At 36.2% G+C, this 26219-nt stretch overlaps 1 protein-coding gene across 6 annotated transcripts in view; it reads right to left on the reverse strand.

The window, feature by feature from the left end:
* Positions 1-26219, reverse strand: part of ULK4 (unc-51 like kinase 4) — a 215276-nt gene that overhangs the window by 31293 nt on the left and 157764 nt on the right. For 5 of the 6 annotated variants that reach the window (XM_066192922.1, XM_066192912.1, XM_066192933.1 and 2 more), the window contains one exon: positions 23353-23538. In XM_066192922.1, the coding sequence (XP_066049019.1) occupies positions 23353-23538 (186 nt within the window). Of the gene's footprint in view, positions 1-23352; positions 23539-26219 lie in introns of those variants that run through there. The other variant, XR_010722489.1, reaches the window with a different exon arrangement.

The raw sequence follows: 26219 nt of genomic DNA on the forward strand, positions 1-26219 counted from the left end.
AGGAAATTCTGGTTGTAATATGAAAAATAATTTTTAGAGATGTCAGATGAATAGGAAATCTTTACGTCCAACCCTGCAGATAGGTCCCCTCAAAGTCATGGCAGCACACCAATACTCTGCTAGGTATACAGCACCATTTGTCTCTTTAAGCCACCATCTTTCTAAATGCTGAGTTGTTTTTAACTTTCACTAGTTCCTGTTTCAAAACATTTGTCTCTCTTGGGTGGTACTTCTGGGATTTGGTTGTTTGCTTGTTTTCCAATGGAGCAGGTTATTTGGATCCTTATGCTTTATGTTACAGCTAGACCGAGATAAGAGGGCATTTGTCAGGTGGCTTATGTCACTCAGAAATTTGAGGCAGCTGCTACCTTTGCCAACAAAAACAGGTTTTTCTCTCAGCATATGCTACATCAGTACTTGGGAGGTTTGCACCACAACTCTGCCAACCCAGTTACAGTGGCACATTTGTAAGTGTGGCAAGACAAGATCTCAGAGTAGTGATTTTTAGACCCTGCTCCGACATGAATTATGCTTGTGGGACAGAGGGACATTTTTCCATTACTTCTACTCAAACATACTCATCTTTGGCTCTTGGTTACTCATAACTATTTTCTGATCTGTTCTGATAAAAGCCTATTAGAAAAGACATTATGCAGAAACTTCAGATCCAATTTGCAGAAATATCTGCAATGATAAACACTGGAGTTCATGAAATCCGATCTATTACAAATACAAACTTGTGATCTGTTTCTGGTTCTGGCAGATGACTTCTCCTAGGAAAAACTGTTAAAATGCTTAGTATTTACATCTAAATCCCACTCCAAACTTAATTTAAACTTCAGCTTTAATAAATCTGGATGATTACCTCATCGTTACTTTTAACTACTAATAACAAGTAACTTTATGGATTGCTACACCTGACAAATTGTTAAATATTTCAGCTGTTTTCCAAGTGAAATGAAACCTACATGTGTTTCCTTAGTCCCCCTCTCCTTTCAGAGGAATAAATATATTTCCCTGTACTAGTCTTACTTTTGTTAAGTAACCCGATAGGTCATCCTTTCTTATCTTCCCAGGATACAAAATAAATCACTAGTGTCTCTTAGTCTACTCTTTCTTTTGAGTAACTAAAATCCTGTTCTGGTTTTGTAACACTTCTCTGTAATAAGAAAACCCGGATGCAAGCACTACCTCCCCTAATTCACATTCTGACACTTGTATTGGAGCAGGAAAGCCTGCAGTACTTTATTTGCACTAGACTGTTCACAAACATGCAAGTATTTCCCTTCTGAAGTTACAGTATTGTTATTTTGCTTAAAAAAACAGTGTTCACTGAAGCACGAAGTTAAGAAAAAACACTGAAGGGAAAGGAATGAAAAGAAATTATTTCTCCAAAGAAGGTAATTACATAGCTAAGCATTATCTTATGTGGAGAGAAAGAAAATCCTAAGTACCAACAGGGCTTGTCAGAGTTACTTCCATGTGCCGAACTTCTTACAAACACTAACCTACAATTTCCTGACATCTTTAATTACGTGTTTCTGAGAAGAGTACAGTTTGCCTACAGTGTGTCATACATACAAAATCTTTGCTGACTGAACAAAAGGACGTACTTAATGCTATTACAAACAACAGGCTGGAAAAAATCCTTACAAAAAAAGTCCTCTAAAAAAAACCCCTAAGTTAACTTTCTGGTCTAAAGAAAGTACTTGGCACAATCTCAGATTCAAACTTAGTTCCCAATCTCCATTATTACCTCCATCAGAAAGGCCTAAATAATCAGTTTACAAGAAAGGCAAGAGCAGGGGAAAACCTTTTTATGATGCCAGAGGCCTGCAAAAGATCCAGCTGCAATCCTAGAGGACGGAAAATAACCAAACCAAATATTTTGACCAGAATTAAAAAATACCAGGATTAAGTGTTAATGCTTTAGCAGCTTCCAGAAAGAACTATGACTAAATGGAGTTAAAAACCAAATATTAGAGTAGGAAAATAGTTTTCAAGTTATTATGCAAACCAGACATTTTCTATGCAAATTCAGGCACTGAACTTGTATAATCTGAATTTTAAAACATAGGTTGATGTCTTGATTGTAAATGGTGTTTGTTTTTTCTTTCTGAATGTCATGTTAAATTACTGTGTGCATATGCAGGGTGTGTGGGTGGAAGGGACTGACACAAGGAGGAACTAATGCTTCTAAAAAAAAGTTTTTGTTTTTCTAAGAGCATGGTTGAGAAGAAGAATATTTCACTTTCAATAAAAATGGAACTAACCACTGTTTGTAAATACATCAGTGTGCAAATGAAGAAACATTGCTTCTTAAGTACTGACAATATTTGATTCAGCTCATGCATATCCCAGCCAGCTGGTCTCCCTGGCCTCATTCCCAACCTTCTCACCTCCCTAAGTGGTTATATTCCCTCCATGGGGATAGCAGGGGTCCTCACAAGTCAATTTGGGCAATCTTCAGATTGGTCTTCTGAACACATCTCTGCTAATGTCATCCATTATTAGAGTGCAACTTAAATATATTGACCAAAATGTTTGGGTTCTGTAATTCCCGTTTGTCTTATCAACCACAGTAGTGCAATGGCTGTTAAAAGCCTTTTATATTTAAAACACTGTTGTAGACCTACTGCATATTTTCAATTTACAAATCTATGATAAAGACATATGAGAAGTAGATGGAAAGTCACAACACACTTCTAAACACAGCCAACTCTACTGGCACCTCTGTATTTGCAGCCAGAGCTTTCTTTCATTATTACAAGTAGCAGTTGGTATGTCGATCTGAAAATACGTAGATCTGAAAATCACTGAACTTGTGGGCCTCATCAGGCAAGGCAGTAACTAAGCTCAAAGTCTACTGACTTCAGTAGGATGTAGGAGTTCCCCACTGCTGGAATTTTTTGACTAATATAGCAGAACCTTTTAGCTGGTATAAGCTGGGGCAGCTTTGCTGTGTTACTAACTGTTTATACAAGTTCAGCCTTTCTTAATCTAGTGAACATGAAAAATACTTAAATAAATAAGAAAGCCTATTTCGTGCAGCATCTGTGCCTTGGAAGATTATTAAGTGGTTAATTGTACAGAAAAGCCAACAGAGCTGTACTATTAAAAAAAAAAAAAGAGATGAACAAGTTTCTCATATTTATGCAACAACGTCTCAAAACACAGATTAATCTGTAGTTTGCATCTTAATTGTCAGACTAAGATGAAGGTATCTCAGCATGAAATCTGTTTGTAAGAGATACAATACTGTTCTGTAGTGCACATAATTTGATGAATGCCTTCTCTGGAATAGCTTTTAAATCTTCATCCATTAGAATATGCATTAAAATCTTTTCCCTGTAACACTCACACCATTCTGCAAAAAGATACCAAAATGGTATAAACATAATAGAATATGGAGGACTGTGTTAATATTTGCTGATCTTTTCAGCTTTATTTTTCAATTTTGCTTGAGATAATGGCACTTTGGATCAATATGTGTGTTTCATCTGGATTATTTGTAATTCCCTATTGAAAGTACACAAAAACTTAGTTTTGCTAAGTTTCATCTTCTCTCATGTCAATTCTTCCAATCATTAAATGGAGAATATTTACTGTCCAAAAGCATCTGTAAAGATTAGCACTCTATATTCACAAGTTTAACACCAGTTTTATATGCCTTCCCCCACCCCTTATCTAAATTGCTCTAAATTTCTTTTTAATATAGCATTATTTTCTGTGGTCACATTATAGGACTAAGAATCAGGAATTTCATCAATAGTCATGTTGGCTATCACACCCAAAAATGAAAAAGTAATCTATTTTGAAACTATCAAAAAGAATTGACAGAACCCTCAGTATGAAGTATTAGTTCAAATAATTTTGTTGCTTGAAATGTGTGGTGTCTTTTTAAGAAAAAAAGAACTCCAAAAGTAGGGAAAAAGAAAAAAAAAGCTTGGAAGTGAGATAAACAGAAACCAAATTAGTTTCACTTTTCTGAGTGGAAAATTGCACAGGTTAAAGTAATCAAGAACAAAAATAACCTTTCAGATTAGTATGTTTTCACTAGACAAGACTGAATGCTTCCAGCAAAGAAGAATGGGTCCTTAGATGGGCTAGAAGTTAATGATGGTTTGGGATTTACCCAATCAGAAATCTTACAAATAAAAATCCAAAATTTTGAATAAGACTCCAATTGTCATCCAAAAGCAAAACAGGGTGAATCAGCAGGCAATCGTTATTTTCTGTCCTCTCCATACGCTAATCAAGCTGCCTCACCCTGCACCAGTGACAACCCGACACTATGGCATTGGGAACCTAAGCATCTGGATTGGAGTATTGTAGTGGTTTGAAAGCAAAACAAATGAGAGGCTCCAAGTCAGAGATACAATTTAATAGGAAGAAAGGAAAGAAAGTAAAATAAAATAGATGCAATAATACAAAAGACCACTGACAGAGTCAGAATACAACCTGAGCAGAGTGATGGAAGCAGTCTAGATGAGGTGGTCTTCCTGAAGCGGTGATCCTGTAGAAAGGTCTGGTAGCTCGGGTCCTCTGGGAATCCAGTGGGTAAGCGCCCCTCTGGTGTTCAGAGTCTCAGCTTATATCCAGGCTGGAATGCTTGGTTCCTCCCTCTGGGCGGAGCATCTCACAATGGGATGGTGAGTCATGTGATAAGGCCTGATGGGCCCATTAACAGGAGGTAGTCCAGGAGGGGGTTGTCTGTGAGCTGTGTAGCAAAGGTGCTGATGGCCCATTAACAGAAGATAAGCCAGAGTGGAGGAGGCAGGGAGCACTGCCTCACCTGGTTTCAACAGTTCATGAAGATGGTGATAGAATATACTTCAACCTAGGACAAGTATTTTCTTAGGATTGTGGTCAGATTTGGAATTGTACTAGTAGTCTCTGTATCAAAAATAGGAAGCCTAAGGAAAAGCTGCCCAACTGAAGGCGAGTTTTCTCGTGTGTACATGTTGAATGAGCAATGGGATGCTGATAGACACAATTCAACCCAAGGATGTGCCGTTTTCACAGCCCATGTTTTGCAGGCAGAGACTAAAACTGGTTCACACATTCCCATTACAGTTGTCTTGACCAAGTCCAGAAAAGTTCCTTTTTCTTCTCTCAAGGGTGACACAATGTAGTGTTTGCCATAAAGTGCAGTTTCTGCCTCAGAGTGCACACAGCAGTACTCTGGCCAACTTAATTCCTCTAGAATTTAATGCAGCAAATACCCAAGTTGCAGCAGTCTGAAAGAAAAGATTTGCAGCAACTGCAGTCCAGCTGTGACCCACAGACAGCTTGAACGCATCACTTCACCAAGAAACATTGTGTGGAAGCTGATGGTCCTAGAGGAGAGCCAAGCCTCACTCCTTGCACAATGAACCGTAGATCGCCCTCTATTGTTAGGATTGGTCAGCTCTTAAGCAGGAGCTGGAAGAGGCTTAAGGCTACAATAAATGTTGCGGTATCTGATGTTAAAAGGCAAGGAGAAACCTTCTTTACTGATGTACAAAAGGGTGAAATAGCTAGATTAACAGACAGGTATTTTCAAATGGTTACCTCAATTAAAAACAGATATTTTACAGAGATGATTCTCTGATATTTTTTCAAATGAATAGTTTTCAAGAGCAAACCACTGTTTGGTTTCCATGGAGGAAACTGTTTGTTTTTCATCCTATCAGAAACCAAATGACTTCTCCAGTTTCTACTTGCAGTAATATCCACACATACACAATAATACATTTTGCTTAGAATCCACTAGTTGAAGGCCAAAAATGGTCATACAGAAACAAGTAGCCTTCATTTCACTAATGATAGAAATAGAAGTTTGAAAGTTATAGAAGATCCATCCAATTATTAACAGAGATCCATATAATTGTTAGCACAGATTAATTGGTAAAATGTGCTACCTTCTTGATATAAGAATCACAATAATACCAATGGAACAAAACTGAGCTTTGAACATCTCAAAGTCATTTGCACTGCTATCTTTTCTATGAGGTGTCTTAGTATAACATTTATAAAAATAATTTTTGTTTAAAAGTTGACTGAATTTCATAAAAGACAAGTGTTTAAAATAAATTTAAAAATGAAATAAAGGATTTCATTTAGGATTAAAACTTTCTCTTTTCTGCTAAAACATTTTCCCTCTAATGATGTTTCATTTGGCTTGATCCCCTTCACTTCCCAGTCCTTCCCTTTGATCAATAAACCAATGCTGGTCAAACATACAAAAAAATCAGGGTCAGAAAGACAGACTTGCCAAATTCAAATATGTACACTAAATATTTCCTTCCCAAAAAGTTGTGTTCAGCTTTATAGCTATGTCAAGGTTGACAACTTCAGAGGTGAAGTACCTATATTAGGTATGTAAATGGAATGTATTTTGTCTTAAATATTTTTGAAGTACTACAACTACACTTCTGTCATTCAAAATTAAAAAGAAAATGAACTGATAAAAATATAAACTGTCACGAACCCATTCATTTCCTTTCTTAAAACTTTTTTGACTTGCATGAAAACATTCTGCCTAACAGACATCAGCTTCAGTAAAGAGAAACACAGTTTTATTAATGGGCATTGCAAAAGATTAATTTGACTTGCATTGCATCCTGTCAATATTCACTGCTGTTTTCACAAGTGCTGCAAGAAAATTAACATTGGCATTGAGTTTTGTTGCCAGTTCCTAAGTTTTAACCAAAGTCTACTTATCTGCATCTTCAATTAGCCAAAACATTTAAGGATAACATCTGAACTTTTGCTTTGATATGAGTGCTCATCCAGACTGAAAAGGTAAGAAATCAAAAGGATTAAAACTATGAGACTCCCTCCTCAGTGACACTGCAAATAATCACGTAAGTGAAGGATGCATTTCTTGAGAGATGTACATGAAACCTCTCGTAACACTGTATCACGTTCCTCTTATCTGCATTTTTGGGACATTTGAATGGAAGCACACCAATCAATACCAGCTATATTTAAGAGCAGGAGTGCATTTTGAGGCATTGAAAAAATAAAAATCCCTGTGATAGAATAAAAACATGGAAGAAAAAATATGAATTCAACTGAGAAGTAAAAGATAGTAGGTCACATTTTAATTAAAACTATTTAAAACTCAGGCTTCCAAGAACTATGTCTAATTCTTCCAGGTTCAACAACATTACCAAATCCTTTTTCTTTTTTGAAAACTGCAGGATGTAGGTGCACTTTTTGGTTATCATATCTATCTCATTTCTATATGCAGAAGGGATAGCACAAATCCCTACCAAGAAATTCTGCTATTCAAGGTTAAGCTCAGATGCTCTTGTATAGAGATATTTCTATCTGTCTTCTACCTTGCTTCCCCTCTTCCCTCCTTCATTGCTTTAGAACACAGTCGGTTTTAAATCTATGATTGAACTTTTACAAGTAGGTGATTTCTACAATGTTAAAACTATGGGGGTTTTAAACCTCAGTTTTCAAATGTAAGAACATTAAAATATATGTGGATTTTTTACTCCGGGACTTCACAGGAGTGTGTAATGATCAGCATGAGCTGCTCCACATTTTAAAATTAATAATCGGATTTGAGCTAAAGCTGCAATGGTAAAAAAACCATCAGAGGACAAACCACTACTGTGTCATGCAGAAGAGTCCACCCACATACTCAGCACAATGATTTTGAGATTAGAATTAGGAGAGCACCGTAAGGAGATGATTATGTGGGATGTGGTATGATTCCAGAAAATTATCGACACCTCTAATTAACTAACAAGAAGCACCATAATTTTTGCACTAGAATATCAAGATATTCTTCCATAAATTATTTTATGTAAATGAAACAATAATTTATGAGAACATAATCCATCAAAATCAATGTCAATGATATTACATTTAGATCAAAAAAGTAGCAGAAATATGACATTAAAATCAGAAGTGAATCTAGACCACAGGTGTAAATGCTGCTTGGCATTTAAACGGGGTTTAAAAGTTCATACAGGGCCATGAGACTTCACAGGACTTGGGAAATCTTTCTCCAAAGAAAACCACAGCAGAAGTAACAGAAAGGAAAGATATATCCCTTTCCTCAGAAACTCCCCCCAAAAATACTAGTAATTGAAGCAGTGCATTCTGAAGCAGCAGGAAGCATTCAATTGCTGAACATGCTGGGTTGGCTACTATCAGAACTCTAGCAGTATCTGAAACCCTTCCCAAACAAGTAAGAGTTTGCTACTTTTCCACCTGAAGCAAAAGTAACAAATGAGGTGGTAGGGATGCAAAGAAACTTTTAAAAGATACTAACAGGCTGAAGAGAGGAAATTTGTTCCTATAAGGAAAGTCAGAAGAAAATACTCAAGCACAGTTTTTTTCTGTTCACATTAATGAACCTGAAGTATATGCTTGAAGTCTTAATTTTGTTAGTGATCAAAGTATTTGTTCATTTTATTCATTCTGCTTCTTCTCCAGAAGATACTGGTCAAAGTCACAGACTAAGACTTTCTGTCTAGACACAGTCCCACTTATGCGAAATAAAATCCTCGAAACAGAAATAACATTGACATGGAGCTATAAAAGACACGGAACAAGCATGAAAGCTGAGCAAGTTGATACCAATCCTCTCAGGAAGTTCATAAAGTAGCCAGACTTGCACAGTGACAAAAAAGAAAATAGTGAAATTAATAGGACCAGTATTTTCTCTGACTGGAGAACAGTATGAACCATTCCAGCACAAGTTAATAATGTTGGTATGTCAGCCCCTAGATACACTGAAGACATGATGAACCCATTTTGCTCCCAAAAGCACAAAACTTTTCAGTGTAGAAAGGTTCCTAGAACTTTGTTTTAAAACTTCTTATTGGGACTTGCTAATAGCTCCTCTACGTTTGACCACATCTCCTCTAGGCCAGAAAGAAACAAGTATCCTGCTTTGCTTTCCTTCATGATATTGTGTATCAGTGGGGTACTAATGACAGACAAAGCTTTTGCTTTTCGTTTTGTAGGCTCTGAAATACCACCCATCCAGTTACAGGAGCTGGAAAAGTGTCTTTTGCTGTGACCTTCCACCATGGTTCATCTACGCCAAGGAACATAATGCTGAAACTCCCAATAATGGGACTATGAATCCCTTAAACAAATAAACCAATACCAACTGTTATGCTGCAGAAACCACTTTGTATAATGACAGAATTAGGGAAAAAAAAGTGTCTGCCTTTTTTCTGACAGGTTTCAAGTTGTTTATTTGCAGATGCACTGAAGTTGTCGAAATAAACCAGCAAAATAATCTACATAAATCACCCTAGGTGCTATGTATAAACAACACTTACTGCAAGGAATAAATTAAAAAAAAAAAAAAAAAACAAACCCAAAACAATAAAGAGATGAAACAAGAAATTTTTTTTCCTGTTGGTATATAATCTTACTTCCAGATCTAATTCTTTAACAAAGATTATATCAGATATATTTTTGCTTTGTATGTTGTGTAATCAAACTGGTTTAGACATCTCCAATAATGAACATGTTGCTATTACTATAAAGTCATATAAAAGTAGGTGAGCAGCTGTAGCCTAATAAACACACAGCTGAACAAAGGAAACTGCTGACAAGCTGCAATCTTGTTTTAATGTAAATTCTCATGTGTTCACATCATATTTTAATTGTACACAACAATAAATAAGCTTCTGTCACTAGCAGTTTCTCATAAATGGGCTAATGCTAATTATCCCTCTATTTTCAACCACATAGTTATAGTGAAAAGATTAATGTCAGGAAAATAACACAAAAATAATGAGCTTTGCAAGCCATTTGAGTGGCAGAAAATATTATACTTCTCTTGATTTGATTTTTCTATTTTTATATGAAAGCTGTGACAACTCTCTCATAAAGAACCTCAATATTTCAAACATTGTATCTAGCAATATATTAATTATGGAAGAAATATATAATCTGTTTCCCTGAATTTTTCGTCAGGTTTGTTGCAGTGGTGAACTGAAAGCCAAAATGTGCAACTCCAGCACCACCACCGAATTTAAGGGCAGGTCCTTCTTACATCTGGAAATATAGAACAAGGTATGGACAAGTTTCCCTTCTCTCTTGGCCATTGCTCTGCTGCACCTGGCATTAGGAAATTTATTTGTTTGGTCTGAAGAAATTTTTACTAATCTGAGAAATTATTTTAGCTCTGACCAATGGTAAGAACACAGCATCAAAAGAGAAGGGTTGTCCAGGGAACAATTAAGAAGAAAGAAGCCTTTGAGCCAAACAAGTGGTACAAACTCACTTTTTTAATCAGACTGATCCTTCTAGTTACACGTCTTAAGTTTCCAGACAAAACCAAGACCACAGCTTGAGAGACAAAGGTGATGCTTGTATTATGCAGTGGTCCCTAGACCAGACACACATACTTTCTGCACTGCAAGTGTGGTCTCAGGTCTGGCTGGAGCATGGAGGAACCTGGATGCTGGAGCACACTGTGTGGTGAATGCATCTGCAATAGTAGTCTTGCAGAGCAGTTGGGCTCATGGAAGACTGGGGGGTGCAGAGGCCTCTGCACCTACAGCTGCTTTATTAGCATAGGACCAACAGCTGTCCAGCTGTTTCATGCACATTGATAGGTTTTCTGTTTGAAACAGAAACACTCCTTTTGCTTTCCTTAAAACAAATTGATGGGCTATAGCATTTGTGTCCCACATGACATTAGCACGATACCGCTAAATATTGTATTTTTGAGTCTTTTGGATCATGGTTCAAGTAACTTGCTATTCTCACTATTAATGTGATTGTGACTAAAAAACATCCCTAGAATACCTCATCCAATGATGACACTATCATTCAGGGTGGTTTTGATGCCCTTTTTTCATTCCCTACAGCATTTCTGAATACATACTGCTTCACTGAAGTGCACTCCCCACCTTGGACATTATAAAATAGAAGTCCATCTCTGATCCATTTTCTTTGCAGCAGAGTGGGAGATACATCCCTGTCCATCAGAGGGGAGAAAAGAAAGCTACACGAGAAGTACCACAACCTCCAACCTCTTTTCTACCTTTCTTCTGGAACAGTAAGGCTGCAAGCTGAACGCCAGTAGGTTGGGTGGGGAGCTGGATCAAAGCAGCACTACAGAGAAGACAGGCTGTACAGAGCAGGACATGAGTTCCTTATCACACTAAAATCATTATATTCAGCAGTCTCAAAATCTAACATGCTCCATACTGTTTGGGAATCATATTCAGAACTGCGGTGCTGCCAAGATATTAAAAGAGTGTTCATCACTCCTTTACATTTCTCACCTCTACCCATTTCAAGACATCATTATTTTTCTTTCTCACATACAGGTGTTAAGCAGCAGTCAATGCTGCTCCTTTCACATTCCAGTCCACATCCTGCCACTGTTCTCTGCACCAGGCCTTACTCCCAGATGTTCCAGGGTCACTAAATCACTGTCAGAGTGATTCCATTTGTATTCCACTTTCTCATCCAAGTTCAAGTAGAAGTACCATAATTTTTTAAGTTCTTCAAGTACTCTACAAGGTATTAGACGAAAGTTGAATAAAACAATCTTGGCAGATTGATGTTTGGCTGCTTTTATTTTCTAGTAGGGATAGACAAATCTGGTTCACCTCATTTCAAAGCCATTTGAACTTCATGTGTCAAAAGCTTGATTACATGGTTACTGGGTTCATCTCCCATTTAAAACAATTTGTTAAAAGGGATGTGAGGAAAGAGACAGATACAAGCTTCACAACCCAAAAGTCAACTGATTCTAGTTTTGTTTCTAGGAAGACTATCAGGCTTCCCCCATAACTAAGTCTTGTATCACAGCATCCTGCTTCATTATATTTCATCTTCTTGATGAATGTTCAACTGAGGGACCTTTAATATAATTAATTTTTTTACACAAAATACTTCATATCCCATGGAATTTCTGTTTCTTCACCAGTTCTTTGGGCTCTTCTTTCAATCCTTTTATAAGAGAAATAAAGGAGTAGGACTTAAAATACTGAAAGATTTTGGCAGACAAATCAGAGAAACTGTTGTAGGTCTGACATCCATGAGGAAGTAATTAGTACTTTCAGGAAATTAAAATTTCCTTAGGAATCTCTGTAGCTAAATTTGGAAAATTAAGCTATTTTAAATCCTTGAAATTTTTAAAACTTTTAGCCACAATGCAGATGGAAACACTAAAAAAAAGGATAAATTAAAATTTAATGAGAAAATTTAAAAGGATGACAGAAGAGTATAAAAGCCTAATAGGTGCACACACACAAGCCCATAACAGTATGCTAATGCAATTATGTGCTCTTGAGATCATAAATAGCTATACAAAACTGAAGTATGAAGCTGCAAGAGAGAAAATAAGACTTTGTTGAAATCTTCAGTGGTCAAAATGTAAGATGAGAGAAGGCATTTTAACATTTTTGTCCTCCAATCTCCAACATCTATTGCTTTCAGCTTCATTAAAAAAAAAAAATAAAAAAAGAAGTAAGTTTCAAGAAAAAAAACAGGAACATCTGGAACTGAGGAATGGAGTGAAGAATCAAAACTATATAACTAGAGGAGGAAATGTAAAATAAGACATGTCAAGAAAAAGATTCTATCAAATATAATGTTGATATAGAGACTAGAGGAGACTGTAAAATCAATTGTGATTAAATAACATCACTTTCAAAATGTATTATATACATTTAATCTTGAAACTACAATTACATGAATAAACTGCATGAGCATCTCTCTGATGCCATCAGAGCTCTTGAGTGGAGCAGCAGCCCACTCCAGCAATTCTGAGGGCGTACTATTTAGGTCTTTCAAGGACACCTGTAATTTCTCTTTCAGCAATAAGAATTTTCCTCACCAAACGGGAAGAAATAGTGCTATATTAGCAGAGCCAAGATCTCACATAACTGACTGATATGTATTGCACAAACTATTCCTAGCTGTCTTAAGAGTTAGGGACTTTGAAAATAAATATTATGTGCCATTTTGTGAATACACCCCCCTTATATTGCAAATACTAAACTGTACTAATGGCTTAAAATTACAAGAAGGCCCCGATCTTTCTAAACCACAATTCCTTTTATGCTTTGTGTACACATACTCTTTCATCACATACGCTAAAAATTACCTTTTATAGTATTTAAATACTGGTAGTAAAAGTATCAGTATGAGGATGTTAATATACTCATTTCCATGGGAATTATTCCATTGTAAAAGATTAATGTGACATTGATTTTAACTCTAACCTGCTTTGTGCAGACTGTTGCTCTAAGGAAAACAAGCAACACAAAGCTATTTAGTAAGGACTCTTACTTAAAATTTTACAGCTCACAAAATGCTGCTTTACTAGTAAGCTCTGCAGAGCTTTTCTGCTCCAGCACTCAGGACAAGCAGCACTGTGCTCAAGCTACCTGGGAAATTCTGCCTTTCTATTTCCCCAAGCCCTTTGCAGGGAAAACCTCTGCCCAGAAGACACATAAAGAGCCCTGTGCTGGCACTTCCCTGGCAACACTGGCCTCTTGCATGAAAAGCCACCAAGAACGCACTCAGTCAGAATGAGCAGAGAGTATTCTACCTTGACTCTTCCTTCTGTTTTTAAGTGATGAGATGGGACAATAGTAAATTGCAGTTACAAATAATGGGATTTTTTGGTATAAATTATTCGTCTGGTAGATGCCACTGTTTGGCACACCTCTCTCACAACACATATATATGCATAACATCCTATATACATGGCAGATTTTTATATATGCATTTTGTTTGGTACAGCGTGGACAGGTTTTGCTTTAAATTATCTTTTTCTGATGTGATTCCAATATGCAGTAACTCTATACATTGTAATTTCCAATAATTTACAGCACATAAATGAGATTTTCATCCATGAGGTAAAATATGCGCTATAGAACACACCATTTTGACTTTTCAATGTATACTGGGGTTATGCTCTACAGCAGTTCTCTTGCAATTAAGCACACCAATATAATTCCTTTAAAAATTACTTTAAATCATTGGAGCTATTGGATGACATGAAATGACATGCATCTGTTGATTCATTACTAGTGAACACTACGTATTTCTGGAAGAAGTACTCTTTTACTGATATTAAAGAATTTAGGTGATCATAAGCTTTTGACAAGACTGAGAATTGTGTGTCAACTTCAACACTCTTAAAATGCCTCCTGAGTTGTCTAAAAAAGCAAGCTGTACAAGCAGGGTAGAGCTGGAATGCAAATAGTAAGATATTCTTATGCTGTTTTATATGAACTCATGAACGAGGCACTGTATCCCGGAGAAAGCATCTGTTGTGTGAAATTTAGGACAGCAATTCACAGCCCATAGAATACTGCATCACCACAAATTATGTTTGTTATAAATTTTTAATGATGTTCATATAAAAATATTACATTTTAATAGTTTAAAGAAATGACAGCACTGGGCACTTTATAAATGTTTAACTAGTAGATTCTTCATAATTTAAAATGTTGACGTTACATCACTGAAGATGCTGGGTTGAAACACTTTGAACTTGGAGAGGATGGTCAGTTACTGTAGAAATCTACTGAAAACCTAACCTCAATGCACACAAATGCTATTTTTAAACATAACCTTGTTGGACCATGGACCACAGTCATCTGAAATTGTGCTGTACCATGTTCATAAAGCACAGATTCGATTATCATTGCCAGGGATTAGGCTGTGAGCACGGGCTCTCTGTTGGGGAACCTTAGAAGTAGGTACTTGCTAACAAATGTGTTAACCAACCATTAGATGCATGAGATATGCAAGAAAAAAAAATTCAATATTTTGCTTTCTTCCACTTTACTTACGTTTTGACTGATGCTTCCAAAGTAATTTTCATCTTTGATCTTTCCAACAATCTCTAACTTCTTAAACAGTGCTTTCATTTTGTTCTAAATGGTCATATTGCTTGGTCTTACCACCAAGACCAGCATACCTTTGTTGTACTCAGTTTCCATCAGAGAGACAACCTATATCTGAAATTCTGTCAGGCTTTTTGTCACTTTTGCCTAATTTACATGCCTCAGAGTCCCCTATCTTCACAGCCTGATGGCCAAGGACTGTGTCCTCCAATAAAAGCACTCCAACTATATTCCTTGTTTATCTGTATCCACACACAGCTTTTAAAATCAAACTCTGTATGACCTGCAAATTTGCTCATGGCAAGATTTTGGAAAACACGATCTTTTCAGCAATGCTCCAGCCTTAGAAGATGAAGAGAGCAAGGATACAGACAAGTGAAATACAGCTAATGTTTGTTGGATGCCTTGTTAAAGTGCACAAGTTGAAATATTTTTTAAAAATCAATATTTTTCAATACTTTTAATGTTTCAATAGAAAGTAACATTGGCAAGGAAAACAAGGGAGCAACGATGATTAAAAAAGTCGTTACGTCAACACCTTTTACTCTGATTGTCCACTACTAGGCAATTTAGAAGTAAAAGGAAGGAGCATTCCCCTACAGTACAGAATCTCATTTCTACATTAGATCTCATCCAGGTACACCGTAGTTAAAATTTTCCTGACACAATGAAATGTAAGAGACTATTTCACTTTTAGTAAATTTGTCAGCAAGAAGATTAGGAGAAAGCCTGTAATGAAAAAGGAAGGTCTTGAAGGGTTTCCAATATAAGTTTGCAAAAACTAACAGTAAACCATTTTACATGTAACTGTATCTCATCTTCAACACTGGCAACCAACATCTTCCAAAGCTCTTTTTATTTCTGGTAACAACTTCACATGAAGACATACGATTTTAAAATACTCCTGTGACCATAAGAATTTAATTTTTTGATAAAATGATGATTCTTTTATATTAGCATTAACTAGTCAAACATTCATATCTGCTTGCACAGAAGTCATCATTGCTCAATGATCTGTTTTACCCAGAATGGTCATTTTGAGTCAAAATATTTCCTATTAAGGAGTGTCACTTTCAGGCCACTCCCTGATCCTATTTCGAATACAGGAAACAAGCCGGATTGTTCTCTGGAGCAAGAAATTATTTTTTATTATGCTTGGATTGAGCTAATCACGATGAGGTCCTGGTCTACAGACTAAGGAAATTCAGTTATAATAACGAAAGCAGCACCTACAGCTCATATGCTCCCACTTAAGCTACAGAATAGGGAAATATGTGCAACTTGGTATTAAAATCCAAGCAGAGAGAAGATTTTTAATAATTCAGTCCTATTTGATTGGTGTAGATAGATTCTCTTAAGCAAAATGTTATCTGAGGACCATGACTTTAGCACAGATTCCATGAAGCCCAGTATTTTTTGATACAACAGGCTTTGGGGCTCCAATAATCAGCACTAAAAAAAACCCCAAACTCCCATCTTAGATCCAATTGAAATAAAATTTTGATTTTCACAGTTGCTAAAAATTTCCTGATGCTTTGAGTTAAGAGTATCCCAAGACACATACAAAAAAGAAAATACACAGGGATATAAACCATATCACCTAAAGTGAATTAGTAGCCCTACCATTCACCATCCCAGCCTTCTCAGCCACAGAACTGATATTATTCTACATCTCATTTGATGCAGCAAATGTAGTCAGAGACACAGTAAGTCCACAGAGCAGAACGGGATTCTGATGTAGGCAGAAATAAGTGATCCCATAACCCTGGACAATCTTATCAAGATTTAAATATTTGCTTTTCCTATGAGGGGAAAAAAAAAAAAAAAAGGCAGAGCATTCCTGTACCATCTAGTGCTTTGGGTCAAAAAATAGCCAAGTTCTCTCCAATCTGGTATCAGCTACAGAGCTTCTGGATAGCATCCAAAGTGAAAAGATGGAGGCAGATAAGAATTCCAGGGACCGCATCAGTCACTGAGACTCATAGGTACTCATTCTGGTTCATTTCGTAAGAGAGAAAGACAAGCACCGAAATAAACCCCATCAGTATTTAACTTTAGAATGCTGTGCTTAAGAATTCTGGCCAACCAAAAGGTTATTGTAAAAATCAAAAAGGTAAATTAAAAGGAAGGCCATCGGAAATGGAAAAGGCCTATTAAAATTCAATCAGTGCTCTAACCAAGTGTGTAAATCTAAAAATCAAACTATTCTTCCCTCTCATCCAGTAGAAAACATAGAATGCAAATATCAAAAAAAGAGTAAGTCAAGAACACTGCTAATATATTGTCCTACTACTCAGCATCCTGAGAACACTCCATGAGTTTCTCAAAGTATAAGTGAGCCTGAATTTAGCTCTCCACAAACTCCATAAGCCTGGCACACAGATGAAACATGCACATGCCCCTAAGGTGAAATAGTATCTAATCACTTCAGATTAAAAATGAAAATTCTTACCAGACTTACAGTGAAAAACTGTGTCTGAGATTTCAATACACAGAATCTAAATTAACCACGCAGGTAAAATTAACCACGTATAGTACTATAAAGAATGCTGTGGGATCTCAAATATAAATCAACTTCAGCATCCCTCTCACACCTGGACATCCTAATTATTACCATAGACACACAAATAACACGTTCACGCGTAATTTTAAGAAGTGTTTTTTGAAAAGCTATGTTATCCTTAATAGCAAGTATATAATTATGGATGAAATAATACACATCTTAGGACCTGGTATTGCTTGTAGAATGCATGACAACAAACTGGAATATTATTAAGTTTTGATTATACAAAAATCACACTGATTAATTGTTTTCCTTCCCAGCTACTGCAAATGCTTTACTAAGCTTTAAAAAAAAAGCTATCAGGTTTTAATGGTGGAAGTACAATATTTCATTTCCATGAGCATTTGGTAGAGCCTGTATGACATCACAAACTGAACAAAAAGTTCAAAGTTTCAGTAAGACTAACACAACAAAAAAAAAAATCCAAATTACTCAGATAAATTAATCAATATTGGCTCAATTTTCATTCTGGTAAACAATGAAGTGCTGCATAGGGGCTGTGCCACAAGAGAACTATGCGCATCAAACAATTAATTTCTTTAAATTACACTAGTTATACTCGTTCTATTTAAATACTTGGGGTTTTTTTGGTTAAATTGTATTAGAGTAGTAGTGATGAGCTGCATTCATCCTCTGAGTAATTTAACACAAATTTTCTTAAACCTTTGCTGTAAAATTGAACATACTGCTTCCTGAGCAATGGCAATGGCCTGGCCCAGCAATATAACTCACAAATAGCTCTGCAGACCATTCATATTCATCAGGAACATTGTAACATTGAAATTTTTTTTAATAAAAAAGTGTCATTAGATTGTATTTCAGTCAAACCATAGGCAAAGCTCAAAAAGCCATACTTAGAAGCTTACTCTGCAACTAGATGAAAACCCAGTGGAGGAGGAGGGAAGAACAGTCTTACTTGCCCCTGGAGACAGGGCAATTTCACCACCCTGCTTGCTGCCCCTGTGCCAGGGTATGGCAAGGCCTGAAAGTGCCATGGCAGAAGGCTGCCAAGTCCCAGTGGGGGCTGGAGGCCTCCCCATCTCTCATCTCTGGAGATCCTCTCCAATTTCATTAAAACTATTAAAAAAACCCGTGCCTGAATGTGCAAACAGTGGGAGCTTCGCCACACAGGGGGAAGGGTGAAGGTGCATCTTCCTTTCTATGTATTTATTTCGAAGGATTTTGAGCAACACATCCTGTTATGATCTGCATAATGTATCCTAATGCTAATTAGCTTCTTCCTATTTGGGAGGATCTAAGTGGTTTGTATCTAATGAAATGCTCCCTTTTAACGTATATACAAAGGTAATGTCTTCAGGACATTACTCTTGTAGACTGAAGCCACCAAAAGATGGTCTATGAAGAAGGGATGCACGCTTGGTAACAACTTGAAAATAAGATTAATACTAATGAAGGACAGAAATTGTTCCTGTAAGAGTCACCCAAATTCAAAAAATATGTATAATTTCAGGAAAATTTGTTTGTTTATAGTGAGTATACCTATACATGTCAGCAACACACAAGTGAGTATTGTGTTCACAGTCTAACAAACATAGCTGTCATAAAATTATTCCTTAGAGCAATGGAATATTACAGATTATCTTAGCAACTAAGGAAATTAATTACAGGCTACTTAAAAGATTCAGATCAGGAGTAAGATGCATAAAAAGTTTTCTCCAGCTAATTTGAGATTATTTGAGTGCTGCGTTCCCTTGGCAGGAGATACGGCCAACAGCGTTCTGCAGCTTTTTAAGACCATGGGAAAACAGACACCTCTGGGAATTGCTGCACAAGCACCCCATTCTGGCGCTGAGTCCATGGAGCTGAAGCTGCAAAAGGGATACTATCTGAGAAACTCTTGGGATTTTGCTTCACTTTCTTTGACAGCAGCTCCTTAAAGATGTATTAGTGGGAACCTACTGAGGAGCAAACCTCCAGCAAGACGTTCAACTTACTGAGGGATTGCAGAACTGCTGCTCTAAATCAAACATTTGTTTACTTGGATTCTATATCTCTCCAAGCTCTAAATGTCTTCATAATGCATGATCAGGGATTAATATAACAAGGATCTAATCTGGGACCTATTGCAGTAAAAATATACATACATATTTTTATATACAAACACTGAGCTGTCTATTCAAGAGAAGCAAGTGCAACAGGTCTTAATATAAAACTGAGGATGATATCATTGCTAATCCACATGACAGAAACACTTAAGGACCATATGATTTGAATGACATCTTAGACATAGTGATCAGTGGTTCCCCAGACTTCGGTATATTTGAAACAGGCTAGTAAATTTGCCTGCAGGTACATAGTGATGCTCTTGCTGTGGTTCAGATTGGCAGGGAAATCAGATTAGAGTTCAATAGTTCGAAAATGAAGTTAATGAATGTTATGGAATTTTGCCACACTTCATATATTATCATTCTAGCCTTAATATCTTTACTAGATAGCCTAAGATTATTTGAGAAATCGTTATACATATCCCCATGGGGTACAGGACATGCAGATGACATCCTAAATGTCCTACCTGCTAACAAAAAAAACGATGAACAACTTTTTGACACGTACGAAACACAAATTAGTGAAAATGAGATTCTAGAAAGACAAAGGAGAAGAAGGTGTGATTTAGGTAGAACTCAATATCCTTTCTGACTAGTATATAAGGGAAAAGTCATGGAACAAAAGTTCCCTCTTCACTGTGATCGCAGAAAACCTAATATTTAGTCATTTTTCTCAGAGGAATTTTTCCTTATTACTACATGGAAGTAAAAAAAAATATTCTCTTGTCCTGAAAGCTGAAATAATTTATTTGTGAGTACTGAGCTGTAATCCCAGAGTGATGATATGTCCAGTAGAAAGATATTGGCTAGTTCTATAAAAAATTCCTTTACATTACATACTAGATGATAAATTGGGATGGCAGGGATTTTTTTCCACTGGGGAAAAAAAGAAATAAAAAACTTCTCAGTAAAGGAGTCAAACCTCAACTACTTGTTTCCCAAATGAACATTTCTTCTGCTTCATTAAAAAAAAAAAAGATCTAAGTAATTTACTGGACGCATAATAAGATGCACTATATCTTCAGTGATGAGATAGTGATTTCCATGACAAATGCCAGGAGAGGTTTCCACAACTAAAAAAGTGAGACACCACTCTTCTGATGTCATCAATTAGTTACAAAAATGCTTCTAAAAAAGAGGAAGTATACCTGAATAGCAGCATTGTCTAAACCAAGATGAAGCAAACAGAACAAGAAAGTTAGTGCAAAGGCTGAAGGAAAAAACCCCTCCATATCCTGTTCCTCGATTCAATAATTTTACTCAGTTTCTGTTCATTGTATCAGTAGCAGTGAGAGAACATTCCCGTAAAAAAATGGATTAACCTGCGCTTGACAGAGCCCAAAGCTTTGAAAGCTTTGAAAGCTAAGAGGCAATTATAAAGAAAACAGAAAGAAGACAGTCAATGCTGCCTCTTTAAAGCTTTTAGATGATCTTTACTTACACAGTTACAGAAGTTAGCTCAAAGCATATTTTCTCTCCTAGTGATTCCTTTTTACCGAAAATAAAGCTTATAAAAAGGTATGCTCGTAGTGATTTCAGTATTAAGTCTGTACAAAGCCTGGCTTATATCTTTATTTCTGTTTAAGAAATGTATGCAACAAAATTTTAGGAAAACAATTAGTGAAGAAAGTTTAAAGAAGAAAGCTGCAAGGAGTCTATATTGCCCTGCAGTCAACTTGCTGGTCAAATTTGACAACGATCATTAAAAAACCTGAACAAAACAAAACAACAAACTCAAATCTCCAACTTTTTTCAAAAAGCCTTCTATCCACTGGAGATAAAAACCAGTGGTTTAGTCAGTAAGTTATAATAACATACAGATATCAGATTCCATTTCATTAAGGTAAGGCCATCTTGTATATCAACAAATCTTCTGATATGCCTTAAACTGAAGACTCTGAAATAGATGGATCTGCCTCTGGTAGCTCACTGCTGCCATGTAGAACACTTGGATAAAGGTTAGGTAGTCACACTGCTATGCCCTTCCATATTTCCAGCAATACAGGCTATAAAGGCATCGGTAGCATAACCACATGGAGATCTTTTTGTATATTCCTGTCTTACATAAGCAATAGCTGTGCCTGTACCAGCAAAATCAATGTAACCACAAATTGAAAAGTTGCTCTGTATAAGCACTGATTAGCAACAATGAAAACTGGTGCATATACTGATCCCTCTATTAAAATATTTCTCAGATACGAAAAACACTGCTCTAGGCTTCAAAATTCAACTGATGTGGGCTGAATCATTCTTAAATAGATATGATTATATTTCAATGTCTTTTGTGATTACGACAATTTTGACAAGATAATAATCTCCTCTGAACAGGACTTTTAAAGGTTTAGAGAAATAACATATGATTTATTAAATAATCTGTCAAATTATCTATGAACTCTGCTTTCAAAAGAAATTGTATGATCTCATTAAAATAATTACAGAAAATCTATGCCTGATGTTATAAATAACAAGTACCAGGTATACAAAGGAGAGAACTGGAACTTAAAGTACAGGAACTTGCAAGGTTCAAAAGGTGACAGCATAGCTTTGTACTCTTAAAATAGTAAATAGAAGTTTCCGTTTTAAGTATCCTGCACATTAGACCAACTTTTGAATCACAGGCTTCAAAATGGAGAGAAATAAACAAGTCTGGAGCTATGAGAAAATGAAATAATTTAGATACATATATTGCAGCCTCATTTCTCTTTTCTTCCCTCACAATTTGTGGCCTTTTTACTCATAGTGCTTTGGGAGAAAAGCAACAGCTAGTACTACGCATCACAACAATTATTCAGAACGAGAAGCAGAGGTACAAGCTAAAATCAACATAACTATCTTTAGAATTTTAAACATCCTATCAACTTTAATTTTATATATTCATGCTTCTTTCAGTGCAAGATAGAGCTGGGCAAAACAGGGAAGGAGGGTATGGTGTTTATTTTCCTGTGATGTAAGTACAGTAGGCAGGAGAAAGAGGACAAGATCTCTGAAATCTCTCCGAGGAAGTTGCTTCCTTTTAATTCATGCTGCCATGGATTATGCACTCTGGTAGTCAGCACTGCACTTGCAAAACTGAAGGATCTCCTACCTCTTACACTGGGGCAGTTACCTTCCTTTAACCACAAGCTCCTCCTTTTGGAGAGTAAGGATGAAGTACTCAAACAATGCAAGGTTGTTGACAATGCAGGCAAAGCTTCTTATTAACACACTTCAAGATAAAAACCTATAGTATTATCTGAGAGAATACTACAGATACCAAAAGATTTCTTTCCTAAGCTACCTGAAAGACATAAGCTGCTGTCATTTCACTGTGCTGCAGCAGGACAGAAGTGAACCTCCTACCAGTCAATAACTTCAGCAGAATAAGCCCCTGCATGATTCCCACTGCCTGGCTATCTACATTACAGCCACTCCAGCGCAAGTGGTCCCTATAGCTTCATGAGAATGGGGACTCAACAGCCCATGCACAAACCTATTCCAAGTATAAAATAGCCTTTTATTCACTGGGAAATAAACCACTGTGTGTCTGAACAGATATTTAATGCTACAAGGTTAGTTCCTTCAGAAGGCATTCAGAAAATGGTTTCAATACCTTATAGAGCTGAATTACTAAACAAATATAAAAATAACATGAGTTATTCAAACAGCTGAATGGTTAACTGAAATAGGAGAATTTCTACAATCATTTTTGTAAGGGGTTTTAAGTGCTATCTCTTCCAGAAAAGTGAAATTTAAAGACATGATATTCAACTTAGCATATTTTGGTTTTAAACTTATTTAAAAATATTTTTTTCCTTTAAGGGGGAAAAAAACAGCCCAAAAAAATTATCAAATTATATAAAAGAAACATGCAGACTTTGAAAAAGGTTGGATGTCAACTCACCAGTCTCTTTACAATTTTCAACAAAAGCTTAAGTTCTTGTGGATCTTTTTTGGACCTCAGTACTTCAGCAAAGTTGACCATGTTTTCTGGAGACATACTCTCCTGATTGTTTCCTCCATACAGCTGAACCAGCAATAATAAGCACTGTGAGGCACTCAAAAATATTTCCATATCTTCACTGGGAAGCTAAAAATGAATGAAAAATGAACAAACAAAAATCAAATTCCAATTTCAGAAAAGTTGCATTTCACTGGGGATTTGGAAGAGTATTAACATTTGCATTGTGACAGGAAAAAATAATTTCTAGTTGATTGACTCAAAATTCCATTAAAATAAGCTTAACAAAGTGATGAAAATATAATTAAAATATATCTACTCTTAGGCAGCAGTATAACAATATCTGCAGTCTGATTCCATCAAGTGGTCTATCTGGAGTGACATCATAACAGCACCAGAAATGTTGCTCCCAACTACGTGATTTTATTCTACTTTAAACAGAAGCAGTAATAGAAGAAAGCATCATTATAGCCATGATGTCTAATCTTCTACATTATGCACACCATAAAATTTCATTTAATTATTACTAAATCAAGCCTCTTGAGGTAGAGCACAGGCTATCTAGCTATTTAATGGATTTTAAGTAGCCACATTAGGAGGTACATTTTAAAGATTTTAAATATTTTCCTAAATTCGAACTTTTCTGCACTCCTTTGAAGATCAGACACTGCAGCAGGCCTTAGGAATAGGATGGAAAATTCTTCCCTGGGAAGCAAAATTACAAAAAAGATTTAGGGACATGACTAGAGATCATCTTTAAATGAGCTTCTGAGAATATGAAACCACTATCAAAAGGATTTATATATTTCCTGAAAGTACAATCTGGAAATAAGAAGCAGAGATATATTAGGCCTGTATTTGGCACTGACAATGACATTTTGGAATGAAAACAGGAATGAAATGCCTAATGTCAGCACAGAGAGTTCACAAATGCTAGTGAAAAAAAATCATAGAGGTTTCTTGGGAACAGGCAAGAGGACGACAGATTGGAAAACCTAATAGCCAAGGACTGAAGTAATTCAGTGTCTATAGCATATCAGAGGGAGGGTTAAAATGGACTTCATCATATCCTCTCAGTCACATGTGGGAAACAGCAGGCTGAGGAAAGGCTAATTCCTTTACCTGAAAAAGGACTGATAAGACATGATAGCTCAAAACTTTAGACAAAGCAATTCAGATTAGAAGAAAGATAATACTTGGATTTCCTTTTTTTCCTTTCTCTCTTTAATAAGAACAATTAACTGCTGAATAACTTTAAAGAACTGAGACAGATTCTCCATCAAAGGCAATTCAAGTATCACAAAATTTTTTTTTTCTAAAATAATAACAAAACCATTTACTCTAATGAGGAATTAATTTAAGAAAGTCCTTCTATATACAACCCTTGACTAAATCATTGCAATAGTTTTTTTGCACCTTATAATCTATGACCTGAACAAAATGTCAGTGGTAGTCTTAACCAACTAGGTATAGAAGTGTAAAAACACCTCATCATGCCCATTCATATCTGCAATTCCAAAAGCATTATTTACACCAAAGAAGCCATATTAAAGTACAGTAAACAGACAATCCTTACAGATAATAAAAGGAAACAATTCATATAATTCGTCCAACCACTTATGTAATATGCCAAACCATTTACATAATGATTACTTATTTATTCTGCAGTATGAAATTCCTACTTTTTTTCATTTTGAGGAAAACCCATAGAGTTACTTTAAAGCAATCTGAACACATCATCAGATATACATCTCTCAAATATTCAAGCAGCAATTCCCAAGGGATCTGCATGCAAATACAATCCTGTTTTCTACTAGCTTCATAGAGCTGCTGTTTAAAACAGACTGAACTGAGATGTAATCTCTGAATATATAGCCCCAAGACATATCACATTCTATTTGACCTAATACTATTCAAGTGACAAGACCACAACAGCTATTCCTTCCTCAGTTTTGCTATATGTTTTTTCTTCATTCCAATCTAAATGCCACTTGTTTGATTATTTCCTTTCCATCATCCAGACTTTTCTAATAACATCATCAACGCAATTAGCAGCACTAAAAAGCAGGAAAAGCTACAAATAGTAAGAAGCTTTATAGTACCATTTATATCTTCAATCCTTAAATTGAAAAAGAAAATCTGCTTATTTCACTTGAGGTTTTGAGACAACTTTTACTTCCTTCATTGAAATAAAAATGCCATTAGTGAAAGGAAGGATAACTACTTTTATGTATGTCTCTCACACCTTCTAAAAGCAGCATTCCGAGTTACTTTGTTGCTAGATCAGTGTAGGCAGCAGTGTTGGGCATCAACTACCCCCTGAAGAAAAACACAGTACAAAAATTATATTCAATTTTCAAATGTTTGTTGGCTAAACAAAGGTAAAAAATGAAAAATCAGTGAAAATTTTGGTTAAATCTATCCTTGCCTGGGTATTGCAGTAGAGGCTAATTCCCTGGGCTCCACAGGCACAAAAATCCCATGTTTAGTCAGTATCACAACAGCTATACTTGGAAGTGAGACTGATCCCAAGGTTTTTTCCCAAGATACTCACTAAATATCAGAGGAGTGGAAAGGTGTCGGTCTCCATAGAGGACTGCTCCTACAGCAAACCTGTGTGAAGAAGTCCATAAAGCACCACAAACCTCGGTGGCTCTTCCCAACACAAGGAGTGTCAAGGAAGCAAATAAGCAAGTCCACTTGGCTAGCATTATTCCCAAGGGAGGCTGATTGCAGCAGGAACACCCAGTTAGTGAGGCAGTGGAACACTCTGCCCTAGGTGAGGAGGAGTTGTGCTTGGGCCAATGGCC

Source organism: Chamaea fasciata, unplaced genomic scaffold (assembly GCF_029207755.1).
Source record: "Chamaea fasciata isolate MVZ Bird 193981 ecotype frontalis unplaced genomic scaffold, bChaFas1.0.hap1 SCAF_1, whole genome shotgun sequence".
Lineage (NCBI taxonomy): Eukaryota > Metazoa > Chordata > Aves > Passeriformes > Sylviidae > Chamaea > Chamaea fasciata.